The 15585-nt window shown below is 45.6% G+C and overlaps 2 protein-coding genes across 3 annotated transcripts in view; both read left to right on the forward strand.

Annotated features, from left to right (window-relative positions):
- Positions 1-10682, forward strand: part of LOC103518131 (hornerin-like) — a gene marked incomplete at its 5' end in the record, with an annotated part of 20167 nt that extends 9485 nt beyond the window's left edge. Inside the window, 2 exons of the mRNA XM_026830011.1 lie at positions 395-6930; positions 10383-10682. Coding sequence (XP_026685812.1) covers positions 395-6930; positions 10383-10682 — 6836 coding nt within the window. The remainder of the gene's footprint in view (positions 1-394; positions 6931-10382) is intronic.
- Positions 10683-11618: 936 nt separating this feature from the next.
- On the forward strand, positions 11619-14627 carry LOC103518133. Of its 2 annotated transcripts, XM_026830012.1 has the most exons (4): positions 11619-11727; positions 12685-12705; positions 13969-14020; positions 14234-14627. In XM_026830012.1, the coding sequence occupies exons 1-4, from the start codon at positions 11673-11675 to the stop codon at positions 14610-14612; spliced, it is 507 nt and encodes a 168-aa protein (XP_026685813.1). In that variant the 5' UTR covers positions 11619-11672; the 3' UTR covers positions 14613-14627. The 2 variants fall into 2 exon arrangements, with proteins under 2 accessions (XP_026685813.1, XP_008481410.1); XM_008483188.3 differs by lacking the exon at positions 13969-14020 and having other exon boundaries at positions 11620-11727; positions 14182-14627.
- The last annotated feature ends 958 nt before the right edge of the window (positions 14628-15585 follow it).

Consider the following 15585-nt stretch of genomic DNA (forward strand, 5'->3'; position numbering starts at 1 on the left):
ATCAAGGTAATCCACGCAAAGGTCTACCCTCAACACATGGCCATTGGTGAACCCACTCAGAAGGACCACTCCACACGAGCCTGCAAAGGTAAACCGTTCTCTACCCGTCTGGAATCTCTACAGCGCCCCAGACTTACTCGTGGTTGGCAACCCAACGTCATCACACCTGGTCATGGAACACCAGGTCCCCGACGACGAGTCACACGACGGACCCCGACATACCTAAGGCATAAACGATAGGACCTCGACCTCCGACCCCACGGAGTCTACGAACCGTGCCCACACAACAACGCCACTGCCTATGGTCTGTAAACCTCGCCTTACCTACGCTCATATCCAACAACAGAAGAATTTAGCAGCCCCTTCCCCAGCAGCCCAAACACCGACAATTATGGTAACCCTAACGGCAGTACACCTAGTGGAACTGGCATCACCACCCCAGGATCTGGCAGCTCACCAAACGGAACCGGCAACACTAGCCCAGGAACTGGCAGCCCAAACACCGACAGTTATGGTAGCCCTAGCGGGAACACACCAAGTGGAACCGGCATCACCACCCCAGGATCTGCCAGCTCACCAAGTGGTACCGGTAACACAACTCCATCCGGGAACGCACCTAATGTAACTGGCAGCCCAAATACCGACAACAGCTATGGTAACCCTAACGGCAGCACACCTTCTGGAACTGGCATCACCACCCCAGGATCTGGCAGCTCACCAAACGGAACCGGTAACACAACTCCATCTGGAAACGCACCTAATGGAACTAGCAGCCCAAACACCGACAATTATGGTAACCCTAACGGCAGTACACCTAGTGGAACTGGCATCACCACCCCAGGATCTGGCAGCTCACCAAACGGAACCGGTAACACAACTCCATCTGGAAACGCACCTAATGGAACTAGCAGCCCAAACACCGACAATTATGGTAACCCTAACGGCAGTACACCTAGTGGAACTGGCATCACCACCCCAGGATCTGGCAGCTCACCAAACGGAACCGGTAACACAACTCCATCTGGAAACGCACCTAATGGAACTAGCAGCCCAAACACCGACAATTATGGTAACCCTAACGGCAGTACACCTAGTGGAACTGGCATCACCACCCCAGGATCTGGCAGCTCACCAAACGGAACCGGTAACACAACTCCATCTGGAAACGCACCTAATGGAACTAGCAGCCCAAACACCGACAATTATGGTAACCCTAACGGCAGTACACCTAGTGGAACTGGCATCACCACCCCAGGATCTGGCAGCTCACCAAACGGAACCGGTAACACAACTCCATCTGGAAACGCACCTAATGGAACTAGCAGCCCAAACACCGACAATTATGGTAACCCTAACGGCAGTACACCTAGTGGAACTGGCATCACCACCCCAGGATCTGGCAGCTCACCAAACGGAACCGGTAACACAACTCCATCTGGAAACGCACCTAATGGAACTAGCAGCCCAAACACCGACAATTATGGTAACCCTAACGGCAGTACACCTAGTGGAACTGGCATCACCACCCCAGGATCTGGCAGCTCACCAAACGGAACCGGTAACACAACTCCATCTGGAAACGCACCTAATGGAACTAGCAGCCCAAACACCGACAATTATGGTAACCCTAACGGCAGTACACCTAGTGGAACTGGCATCACCACCCCAGGATCTGGCAGCTCACCAAACGGAACCGGTAACACAACTCCATCTGGAAACGCACCTAATGGAACTAGCAGCCCAAACACCGACAATTATGGTAACCCTAACGGCAGTACACCTAGTGGAACTGGCATCACCACCCCAGGATCTGGCAGCTCACCAAACGGAACCGGTAACACAACTCCATCTGGAAACGCACCTAATGGAACTAGCAGCCCAAACACCGACAATTATGGTAACCCTAACGGCAGTACACCTAGTGGAACTGGCATCACCACCCCAGGATCTGGCAGCTCACCAAACGGAACCGGTAACACAACTCCATCTGGAAACGCACCTAATGGAACTAGCAGCCCAAACACCGACAATTATGGTAACCCTAACGGCAGTACACCTAGTGGAACTGGCATCACCACCCCAGGATCTGGCAGCTCACCAAACGGAACCGGTAACACAACTCCATCTGGAAACGCACCTAATGGAACTAGCAGCCCAAACACCGACAATTATGGTAACCCTAACGGCAGTACACCTAGTGGAACTGGCATCACCACCCCAGGATCTGGCAGCTCACCAAACGGAACCGGTAACACAACTCCATCTGGAAACGCACCTAATGGAACTAGCAGCCCAAACACCGACAATTATGGTAACCCTAACGGCAGTACACCTAGTGGAACTGGCATCACCACCCCAGGATCTGGCAGCTCACCAAACGGAACCGGTAACACAACTCCATCTGGAAACGCACCTAATGGAACTAGCAGCCCAAACACCGACAATTATGGTAACCCTAACGGCAGTACACCTAGTGGAACTGGCATCACCACCCCAGGATCTGGCAGCTCACCAAACGGAACCGGTAACACAACTCCATCTGGAAACGCACCTAATGGAACTAGCAGCCCAAACACCGACAATTATGGTAACCCTAACGGCAGTACACCTAGTGGAACTGGCATCACCACCCCAGGATCTGGCAGCTCACCAAACGGAACCGGTAACACAACTCCATCTGGAAACGCACCTAATGGAACTAGCAGCCCAAACACCGACAATTATGGTAACCCTAACGGCAGTACACCTAGTGGAACTGGCATCACCACCCCAGGATCTGGCAGCTCACCAAACGGAACCGGTAACACAACTCCATCTGGAAACGCACCTAATGGAACTAGCAGCCCAAACACCGACAATTATGGTAACCCTAACGGCAGTACACCTAGTGGAACTGGCATCACCACCCCAGGATCTGGCAGCTCACCAAACGGAACCGGTAACACAACTCCATCTGGAAACGCACCTAATGGAACTAGCAGCCCAAACACCGACAATTATGGTAACCCTAACGGCAGTACACCTAGTGGAACTGGCATCACCACCCCAGGATCTGGCAGCTCACCAAACGGAACCGGTAACACAACTCCATCTGGAAACGCACCTAATGGAACTAGCAGCCCAAACACCGACAATTATGGTAACCCTAACGGCAGTACACCTAGTGGAACTGGCATCACCACCCCAGGATCTGGCAGCTCACCAAACGGAACCGGTAACACAACTCCATCTGGAAACGCACCTAATGGAACTAGCAGCCCAAACACCGACAATTATGGTAACCCTAACGGCAGTACACCTAGTGGAACTGGCATCACCACCCCAGGATCTGGCAGCTCACCAAACGGAACCGGTAACACAACTCCATCTGGAAACGCACCTAATGGAACTAGCAGCCCAAACACCGACAATTATGGTAACCCTAACGGCAGTACACCTAGTGGAACTGGCATCACCACCCCAGGATCTGGCAGCTCACCAAACGGAACCGGTAACACAACTCCATCTGGAAACGCACCTAATGGAACTAGCAGCCCAAACACCGACAATTATGGTAACCCTAACGGCAGTACACCTAGTGGAACTGGCATCACCACCCCAGGATCTGGCAGCTCACCAAACGGAACCGGTAACACAACTCCATCTGGAAACGCACCTAATGGAACTAGCAGCCCAAACACCGACAATTATGGTAACCCTAACGGCAGTACACCTAGTGGAACTGGCATCACCACCCCAGGATCTGGCAGCTCACCAAACGGAACCGGTAACACAACTCCATCTGGAAACGCACCTAATGGAACTAGCAGCCCAAACACCGACAATTATGGTAACCCTAACGGCAGTACACCTAGTGGAACTGGCATCACCACCCCAGGATCTGGCAGCTCACCAAACGGAACCGGTAACACAACTCCATCTGGAAACGCACCTAATGGAACTAGCAGCCCAAACACCGACAATTATGGTAACCCTAACGGCAGTACACCTAGTGGAACTGGCATCACCACCCCAGGATCTGGCAGCTCACCAAACGGAACCGGTAACACAACTCCATCTGGAAACGCACCTAATGGAACTAGCAGCCCAAACACCGACAATTATGGTAACCCTAACGGCAGTACACCTAGTGGAACTGGCATCACCACCCCAGGATCTGGCAGCTCACCAAACGGAACCGGTAACACAACTCCATCTGGAAACGCACCTAATGGAACTAGCAGCCCAAACACCGACAATTATGGTAACCCTAACGGCAGTACACCTAGTGGAACTGGCATCACCACCCCAGGATCTGGCAGCTCACCAAACGGAACCGGTAACACAACTCCATCTGGAAACGCACCTAATGGAACTAGCAGCCCAAACACCGACAATTATGGTAACCCTAACGGCAGTACACCTAGTGGAACTGGCATCACCACCCCAGGATCTGGCAGCTCACCAAACGGAACCGGTAACACAACTCCATCTGGAAACGCACCTAATGGAACTAGCAGCCCAAACACCGACAATTATGGTAACCCTAACGGCAGTACACCTAGTGGAACTGGCATCACCACCCCAGGATCTGGCAGCTCACCAAACGGAACCGGTAACACAACTCCATCTGGAAACGCACCTAATGGAACTAGCAGCCCAAACACCGACAATTATGGTAACCCTAACGGCAGTACACCTAGTGGAACTGGCATCACCACCCCAGGATCTGGCAGCTCACCAAACGGAACCGGTAACACAACTCCATCTGGAAACGCACCTAATGGAACTAGCAGCCCAAACACCGACAATTATGGTAACCCTAACGGCAGTACACCTAGTGGAACTGGCATCACCACCCCAGGATCTGGCAGCTCACCAAACGGAACCGGTAACACAACTCCATCTGGAAACGCACCTAATGGAACTAGCAGCCCAAACACCGACAATTATGGTAACCCTAACGGCAGTACACCTAGTGGAACTGGCATCACCACCCCAGGATCTGGCAGCTCACCAAACGGAACCGGTAACACAACTCCATCTGGAAACGCACCTAATGGAACTAGCAGCCCAAACACCGACAATTATGGTAACCCTAACGGCAGTACACCTAGTGGAACTGGCATCACCACCCCAGGATCTGGCAGCTCACCAAACGGAACCGGTAACACAACTCCATCTGGAAACGCACCTAATGGAACTAGCAGCCCAAACACCGACAATTATGGTAACCCTAACGGCAGTACACCTAGTGGAACTGGCATCACCACCCCAGGATCTGGCAGCTCACCAAACGGAACCGGTAACACAACTCCATCTGGAAACGCACCTAATGGAACTAGCAGCCCAAACACCGACAATTATGGTAACCCTAACGGCAGTACACCTAGTGGAACTGGCATCACCACCCCAGGATCTGGCAGCTCACCAAACGGAACCGGTAACACAACTCCATCTGGAAACGCACCTAATGGAACTAGCAGCCCAAACACCGACAATTATGGTAACCCTAACGGCAGTACACCTAGTGGAACTGGCATCACCACCCCAGGATCTGGCAGCTCACCAAACGGAACCGGTAACACAACTCCATCTGGAAACGCACCTAATGGAACTAGCAGCCCAAACACCGACAATTATGGTAACCCTAACGGCAGTACACCTAGTGGAACTGGCATCACCACCCCAGGATCTGGCAGCTCACCAAACGGAACCGGTAACACAACTCCATCTGGAAACGCACCTAATGGAACTAGCAGCCCAAACACCGACAATTATGGTAACCCTAACGGCAGTACACCTAGTGGAACTGGCATCACCACCCCAGGATCTGGCAGCTCACCAAACGGAACCGGTAACACAACTCCATCTGGAAACGCACCTAATGGAACTAGCAGCCCAAACACCGACAATTATGGTAACCCTAACGGCAGTACACCTAGTGGAACTGGCATCACCACCCCAGGATCTGGCAGCTCACCAAACGGAACCGGTAACACAACTCCATCTGGAAACGCACCTAATGGAACTAGCAGCCCAAACACCGACAATTATGGTAACCCTAACGGCAGTACACCTAGTGGAACTGGCATCACCACCCCAGGATCTGGCAGCTCACCAAACGGAACCGGTAACACAACTCCATCTGGAAACGCACCTAATGGAACTAGCAGCCCAAACACCGACAATTATGGTAACCCTAACGGCAGTACACCTAGTGGAACTGGCATCACCACCCCAGGATCTGGCAGCTCACCAAACGGAACCGGTAACACAACTCCATCTGGAAACGCACCTAATGGAACTAGCAGCCCAAACACCGACAATTATGGTAACCCTAACGGCAGTACACCTAGTGGAACTGGCATCACCACCCCAGGATCTGGCAGCTCACCAAACGGAACCGGTAACACAACTCCATCTGGAAACGCACCTAATGGAACTAGCAGCCCAAACACCGACAATTATGGTAACCCTAACGGCAGTACACCTAGTGGAACTGGCATCACCACCCCAGGATCTGGCAGCTCACCAAACGGAACCGGTAACACAACTCCATCTGGAAACGCACCTAATGGAACTAGCAGCCCAAACACCGACAATTATGGTAACCCTAACGGCAGTACACCTAGTGGAACTGGCATCACCACCCCAGGATCTGGCAGCTCACCAAACGGAACCGGTAACACAACTCCATCTGGAAACGCACCTAATGGAACTAGCAGCCCAAACACCGACAATTATGGTAACCCTAACGGCAGTACACCTAGTGGAACTGGCATCACCACCCCAGGATCTGGCAGCTCACCAAACGGAACCGGTAACACAACTCCATCTGGAAACGCACCTAATGGAACTAGCAGCCCAAACACCGACAATTATGGTAACCCTAACGGCAGTACACCTAGTGGAACTGGCATCACCACCCCAGGATCTGGCAGCTCACCAAACGGAACCGGTAACACAACTCCATCTGGAAACGCACCTAATGGAACTAGCAGCCCAAACACCGACAATTATCTAGGTGTTGTGGTTCTCGAGATAGAGCGATCAGTGTGTGAAATGTGAATGGATCTTGTTCTTATAATATAAGATTTATGTACGTATTAATCATGATATCACATTGAAAGAAAGGTCAGTTCAGTTAAGTCAGTTTTCCTTTGCAGTGACGACTTTCTTTTCGGCTGTGCTTGAAATTTCAGGGTGCACTCAGCCTCTTTCGCCCCCACATCCATCAGTATTAGAGTAATGGACATAATTAATGCACCCTAGTTAGGGCTAATTGAGAGGCTGACGAAAAAAGCCGACCCCGTCTGTACACGGGAAAAGGCGAAGAAAAAAAGGGTACATTGTTGAGTTCACCCTGTATGGATTATTAGAGTAATACACATTGATCGCTTATCAGATAGTATGACTATTATTATTGTCAGTATGACTGGTATGACTTCACAGATGAATACACAGTATGGAGTATGAAGTAAGGACCTAACTGAACTAGCATATTATGCACTACATATTATTTGTGTAATAATTACAATAAAAACCAAACTACCTACCAATAAAGATATCCTAAACTATTTATTTATTTTTAGCTAAGTCCCTTTTAGGGGTAAGCTATTCCTATATATTTTTTTTTTTTTTTTTAAGGTCTCGAAACGTAGACACCGTGGCCTACCGACAGCAAGTGAACATCTACTTCCATAAATTGTCCTCAATATATTCGTTTCCCCCCTCGCTAGGGTGCCATTATTATTATTTACTAGCTGCACTGGGAAAAAAATGGTGACAGGGTGCCACAAATTTAGGGTGGAAGAACTCTATTATTGGGTTACTTCCCTGATTTAGGTTGTTGGAATGCTATATTATAGTGTCGAGCTTCCCGATATAGAGTTCAATATTAGAGTGCCGGAACCCAGTCACCCGATTGGGCTGCCGGCAATAGTATGTGTTACATTGTGGTGGGCTGGTGGGACTGTGACGGTTACATTTTTTACTCTCTTTTTAAAGAGGTTTCATAGAGGGAACTGTAACAACTAGGGTCTTATCGTCCCGAAAGTGAAGAGAGAAGGAAGACAGGATAGGAGAAAGCCAGCCGTTCCGAGAACGAAACTTGTCTGTTTAGGATAAAATCCACCACCGGGTGGGGATCGAACCCTCGACCTAGCGCTTACAAGGCTGACGCTCTACTAACCAAGATAACAAGGCTGGCCCAGGACAGGAGAAATCCAGCTGTTCCGAGAACGGTTATATCTATGGGTTTAAGTGTGCGGTAATGCGATTATCTCGTAGAATTCATAGCTTTTCCATGAAATTTAATCTTACCTTTCTCATCTCTAAAATTTCAATATTTTCAACTCTATGGCAGGAAACTATCCTGTAACTTTGTACAAGTAATGTAGGGGCGGGATAAAATAAGTGTGGGGGGAGTGTCTGAATATTATTATCCCTTGAGAACGTCTCGCCTATAGGTACCTACTGTCTCTAACATTCAGACGATAGTAAAAACTCTTGCTGACTAAAACAAGTGTAAGTGAACTATACATATTTAAGTGCAAAATAATAATGAGAAATCGAATTAGAACTAGGAATGGGAGGAGGGGATTATTTCTCTCAAGAATGGCTCAAATCCCCTTAAAATGAACAGGACTAGAAAAATAAACAGATTTGTGTGGACGCCTGGAACTATTTGAGGTATGCAAAGTGCAAAACTCAGCTCCTATACTCATAGATTTCAATAGGTTTGATGAAGAGAACTGACTGCTAAGGTTTTATCGTCCCGAAATGATTTTTTTTTTTTAAGAGGTTTGACAGAGGGAACTGTAACTGCTATGGTCTTACCCTCCCGAAATCGAAGAGAGAAGGAACACAGGATAGAAGAAACCCAGCCGTTCCGAGAACGAACATTATCCCATCAGCTTAGTTGGTAGGATAAAATCCGCCCGGGCGGATTTTATCCTACCAACTAAGCTAACTAGGCTGGCAAAAAAATCGAATGAAACTCACGACAAGTGAGAAAGGGACTTTACATATACAACAACTTTACCAACACCGGTAGCCACCTACCTGTACACTCCCGAGTTAGCCGTTTCTTAACATTGATACACAAGAGGACTGTTTTGTCCCAGGGTACAGAAGTTTCGAACGAGTCTCCAATGAAGTAATAGTCACACGCAAAATCCTGAAATATCAATTGAAATTAACAACAGCCTAGAGTCAATGCCCTTGCTAATAGCAAAGGTTGAGTGCAAAGGGCATCCACTGGTAAAATTTGTAACCGAAACCAAATGTCAGCCTAAAATCTCATAGACTTTTTATTATGTGGAAACACTTACCCGAATATAGGCAATAATATATGTCAACATATAACCGCGACGTCCATTAGATTCCCCAGCAGGAATACCACCATATCTCTTCGCAATGGAGTAGATCTTGTCCTCATTATTCTTCACATCCTCAGGATCACCTAAAACAAGAAGAGCCATGTTGTCATGCAGAAGGTTCCGGGTTCGAGTCCGACCATTGACAAAAATTTGTACTCGTTTTTCGATTGCAAATATTTCTACGGGTTACTTTCTGGTGTTCTTGTGTTGAGCCAGCACCTAAATGGGAAGTATCGTGTCTCTTATCGACTATATGTGGACAGAACTACAAGGCAGGCCACCCCCTAAGCTAACAAGATTGGCATAGAGGTACTTTTTTAGATTGGGTTGGGTAGGTACTTGACAGACTTTCCGCTCGTCTAAGTAGGTGTGTCCACAACGGAGAACCAACCACCAATCCTCGCCTAGTACCGACACAAGAGAAAATAAACCATACTTATGAATAGAAGCATCCTCAACGGAGTCTTGACCATAGCTCCGCATAAAATCAAGAAATTGAGCTGAGTATTTTTTCTGCTATGATCTCGGTGCGGCGAGGGTCAATGGTCTACGGTCGTGACCGCGCACCAAAGGTTAGACACGGGGTATGGTTTACCTTCAAACAGCACAGTAGCAGCGCACATTTCGTCATCTCTGAAGCCCAGTATCTTGGTCCCCCCATTATCTATTATTATAGTACAGTCAAACCACCATCCCCATACCTGGCTGGGGGAACAATAAAAAGGGAGTAGACCAGCTTAGGGGACTTCTTTAGCTGGCTGGGGAGGGGACTTGTTTAACGAAGGGCGTCCACCCGTAAATGTGTGACGTGAACCTAGCGTTACAAATGTTTGTAGCCAAAACCGAAACCAAATGTCAGCAAAAAGCAATCATCCTGGACCAATGTCTGTCTGTCAGAGCGTGAGTGGTCAGCAACGGCCTTAGATGCAAACAGTAGATACTTACAATCATCTTGCAGAGGTTATGCAAGGAATTCATAACACCTAGGGTAGCCATAATGGCGCCTTTCAAGCAGGAGGTGACGGAACCGGTAACACAACTCCATCCGGAAACTCGCCCAATGGAACCGGCATCACCACCCCAGGATCTGGCAGCTCACCAAACGGAACCGGCAACACTAGCCCAGGAACTGGCAGCCCAAACACCGACAACAGCTATGGTAACCCTAACGGCAGCACACCTTCTGGATCTGGAAACACAACCCCAGGAAGCGGAAGCTCACCCAATAGCACCGGCAACACAACTCCATCTGGCCCAACTACTATCGGGGAATTCATCACTTCACCTCGTCCTGGAGATTCTCCATTGGGTAAGTTGTAATAATTTCTAGGAACGGAGAAATAGAGAAAATGAAACAGAGCCCATCAGTGAAACACGGCTTTTGCCAATCTACTTCTAGTACACTTACCTACATAAAACTACCCTGAAAAAAATCTACATAGGTAAAAAATACTAAGTAATACATATGTAATGATTTATTGAAAATCTAATTTTGTATCTATATCTACGTAACTGGCACGTTTGGAAAATGATATTTATGGGTCTTTTTTTCCCCCTCAATGAAATCTGTTCAAGCAAATATTTGCTGAGGTTTTGTCTCATCAAGGCCTCTCCAATCCTCAAATAATTAGGAGTTTACGCAGTTGGGGATTTTGTTCCCCGATGCTGCAGGAACATTGCAAATTTGCAATTCGGACAAATAAAAGAAATACGAAATCTGTTAAAGAGACTGTGATGTCGAAAAATTGGACACAAATTTGGTAAATTATCAAAGAGCGTTAAAAAGGTTTTGAAAAGACGAAGAATCGTACAAGAAAGGTGTAATTCACTTCAAGTGAAGGTCCTCAATCCTGTCGACACATCTTCAAAACCCTCATCTTCAAAACATTACACTTGAAGTGAACTTTCACTTTGAGGCATATTTACGGCAAAAAAACCAATGAAGAAAATGCCAAAAGTCAAAATTCTCATTTGATCGAATCATTTGAACACACCTTTTGATAAAAAAAAAAAATAAAATAAATAAATAAAAATAAAAAAAAAACTCTCATCACTATTGAATCTAGATCGAAGGGAAAACACCATAAATATAGAAATAAAATCAAAATACGGAAAAATCGACATAAATGATGTTATAGTGTAAAAAAAAAAAGAAAAACTGCAGGTTGCTACGTCGCAATATCCCTGATTTACGGCTATTTTCTTTCGGGTCACACTTGAGTCAATATTCGGAGTTACTAGAGAGGGGTATAAATGCAGGCGACATCTTGATTCGGTCCTTCAGTTCACAATCAGTAGAACACTCCAGCCATGATGACAACTAGAGCAACCTTTGTGTTCTGCGCATCCCTACTCATCCTACAAGGTAAGTTACGAGTAGATGCCTTGAAAACTAGGAGATTTTAGCTGATTTTATTAAATTTGAGAAGTTAGAGTAGTGCTACCTTTAAAACTGGGAGATTTCAGTGTTTTCACATAAACTTGAGATGGTGTAGTGGTGTCACCTTTAAACTGGGAGGTCACATAAACTTGAGATGGTGTAGTGGTGTTACCTTTAAACTGGGAGGTCACATAAACTTGAGATGGTGTAGTGGTGTTACCTTTAAACTGGGAGGTCACATAAACTTGAGATGGTGTAGTGGTGTTACCTTTAAACTGGGAGGTCACATAAACTTGAGATGGTGTAGTGGTGTTACCTTTAAACTGGGAGGTCACATAAACTTGAGATGGTGTAGTGGTGTTACCTTTAAACTGGGAGGTCACATAAACTTGAGATGGTGTAGTGGTGTTACCTTTAAACTGGGAGGTCACATAAACTTGAGATGGTGTAGTGGTGTTACCTTTAAACTGGGAGGTCACATAAACTTGAGATGGTGTAGTGGTGTTACCTTTAAACTGGGAGGTCACATAAACTTGAGATGGTGTAGTGGTGTTACCTTTAAACTGGGAGGTCACATAAACTTGAGATGGTGTAGTGGTGTTACCTTTAAACTGGGAGGTCACATAAACTTGAGATGGTGTAGTGGTGTTACCTTTAAACTGGGAGGTCACATAAACGGGTATTGTGAGGGTTCTTTGGGGGGGGGGGGATCTCCGCGGCAAACAGTAGCTGCACTATTTTGTTCCATTTATTTTTTCCAATTCCCTGTCTTGAAAATCAATAAATTTCTAGAACTGAAAATCAATAAATTTTCAATTTTTTTATTTGGGCTTTGACACGACGAAATTGAACCATTCTTAAAATTTGTTAATTTCTTGGTTCTTTAATTTCAATTGACTTTCTACCATGCAATATATTGTGTTATCTCCTCTTCTGTTTCAGGAATTTCCTCTGCAGCTGCAGGTAAGGCATAGTATTTGAATTCCAACATTACCAGTTGTAATGACGAGTAAATTGGAATTTCAAGAAATTTGTCCAAAATTGGAAAAAAAAAAACAAAAAAACAAACCCTGTAAAAGTGTAAAGAAATTCATACTTATTTAAGTCTTTTTTTTGCCAACGTTTCGGTCAACTAGGGCCACGTGGATTTTTATTTCTTTACAAATATAGATATACAAATTTGACAAATGTACAAAATTTTACCTACCAAATAGCTAACTACAAAATTAGTAACAATACTACCTACATACATACATAATACTTTGGTATAAAGCTTTACCTACATATTTTGATACAAATAGTACCGACCTACAAATTTGTTACAATTATTAACACGACAATACTACCTACATACATAATACTTTGGTATAAAGCTTTACCTACATATTTTGATACAAATAGTACCGACCTACAAATTTGTTACAATTATTAACACCTACATCATTTCCTATTAAACTTTACTTACAAAATACAAATTTTGCTACACAAATTTTTCTTACAAAATTTTGTTACCTACACATAACTAGCTACAAGATTTTGTTACACAATTTTCTTACAATTTCTGTTACAAAATATCTACAATTTTGTTACAATTAACTACAAAAAAAGTAGGTAATACTAAATTAGGTGGATCTAGAGGAATTTTTCTTTCTTTGCCAGTAAATTTTCATTCTGACAGAATGTGCTTGTTTCCTCTCTTGAGACCATTTGCTTGCTGGTCGTACTGTAGGGGCAGTAAGTGGTTGGAAACTGTTTCCTCTCTTGAGACCATTTGCTTGCTGGTCGTACTGTAGGGGCAGTAAGTGGTTGGAAACTGCACGCTTTGACTTGATCTCTAAAGCGCTGTCGATTATGAATGTCGTCTAGAGGAATTAAGCCTTCTTGTAAGTCCTTTTTCACCTGCTGAGTCCATTTTGAGTTATTTAAGCCTTACACTAAAAAATTCCAAGTATGTGGCCAATATTAAGCCTTATTGTAGGTAAGTCCTTTTTCACCTGCTGAGTCCATTTTGAGTTATTTAAGCCTTACAATAAAAAATTCCAAGTATGTGGCCAATAACAAGAAGTGCAATCGAGGTAAGGCATAAAACAGTGATCAGGTACAATATCATGTCTTCTGATGAAGTGTTTCGCACATCGAAGCGTTTACCACTTCATGTGAGGTTAATTACAATTAGTTGAATTTTGAATTGTGTTTTGTGTCAAATCCTTGTGACAATTGTTTCAGGCGGCTTGACCGGTGACGACCAAAAGAATCTTTGCGGTGTGCCTCCATGTACCACTGAACTTTGCGGAGTCGTCGGCCCGGCCGACACAATCTGTCAGCAAATTGCCCAGTCCGTCGGCGCTACCACTTCATGTGAGGTTAATTACAATTAGTTGAATTGTGTTTTGTGTTAAGCTGAACATTCTCAAATCCTTGTCACAAATCTTGTTTCAGGCGGATTGACCGGTGACGACCAAAAGAATCTCTGCGGTGTGCCTCCATGTACCACTGAACTTTGCGGAGTCGTCGGCCCGGCCGACACAATCTGTCAGCAAATTGCCCAGTCCGTCGGCGCCACCGATGCTTCCTGCTGCAACAAGAACACCTGTCTCTTCACCCCTTCCGGCTCCAAATGTTTGGTAGCCGTCACCAAAAACAACACCGTGCCAAGCAGTCTGGGCAACCCAGCTCCAGGTAGCAATGCATCATCTCCCCCAGGGTCTACCGGATCACCAGCCCCTGGCACAACTGGAGCAGCAGCCCCTGGCACCCCACAAGCTACTGGTCCACACTACTGCGACACCAACGGGTTGGTGCTCATTTCAGCCCCCGCCGACATCTCTAAGGTCTGCCCATCTCTGCCAAATGTCACTGATGGGCGTTGAGAGATTGCATCAATGGTTAGCAGGCAAAGGCTTTTTTGCTGCATTTTTTTCATATTTCCTGCTTTCTTTTTGAGCTCATAATAGGTTCTGATATTTATATTTTCCTCGCGACGGTTAAAATCCTCAAAAGATGACCACAACAATGCGGCTAAGCCCGTCAAGAACCCTGTTTAGGTCCAGTAAATAAATAAAATTTTAAACCCGGACATTAAGTACAAATTTTAAACCCCTTTTTTGAAACTTAATTTTAACCCTAAGAAATCTTTTGCGTCCGCGGACCCCAGTTTGGGAATCTCTGGACAAGGCTAAAGAAGAAGGAACACTGTACCTTCTATAACTTTACGAGGCTTTAGTATTAACGCTAGACTGAACTTTCCCACCGCAATATGCCTGTTGCCTGTTCAACCAGTGCTGCACGTTTTTATCGCTTTATCATTGTTTATGAGTAGCTCTTATACATAGCGTAATACTCTACTTGCTACTCACTAGATTAGAGAGCGGTAGATCTCATAAAACAATTTACCTTATTGTAGGATTCTTCGACGGGTCTTGGGCCCGTATTTATGAACAAAAATTCTCGCTCTTAAGTCACTGGTCACTGAAGTAGATTTTGGACAATCAAATGGTTGGACTTGATGCTTCAGTGCTTCTTGAGAGCCAGTATGTTGTTCATTAATATCTGTGTCCAGACTGCCTCGACAACAGATTCACCACGTTAATCGACGACCGTCGACCATGAGTGGACACACCTTTAGGAGATATGAATCTTCTTGGATGTTACTTGCTGTTTAGGTTAAACCTCGAATGAAAACAGACAGTGTGGTTATAATTTAATACTTGAATTTTTATTTATTTTTATAACTGAGAATTTTTCACTATTTTCTTATGCAATATTATTGCACACCTATTAGACCATAAAAGGAATATTCCTACCAAATTTCAGCTTTCTAGGTGTTGTGGTTCAGGAGATTTT

This window comes from Diaphorina citri, unplaced genomic scaffold (genome assembly GCF_000475195.1).
Source record: "Diaphorina citri unplaced genomic scaffold, Diaci psyllid genome assembly version 1.1 scaffold2086, whole genome shotgun sequence".
NCBI lineage: Eukaryota > Metazoa > Arthropoda > Insecta > Hemiptera > Psyllidae > Diaphorina > Diaphorina citri.

Coding starts and splice junctions, on each gene's coding strand:
- LOC103518133 (XM_026830012.1), top strand. CDS start 11,673: ATGATGACAACTAGAGCAACCTTTGTGTTCTGCGCATCCCTACTCATC. Junction 11,728..12,684: donor ATCCCTACTCATCCTACAAG/GTAAGTTACGAG, acceptor CTTCTGTTTCAG/GAATTTCCTCTGCAGCTGCA. Junction 14,021..14,233: donor TGCGGTGTGCCTCCATGTAC/CACTGAACTTTG, acceptor GCCTCCATGTAC/CACTGAACTTTGCGGAGTCG.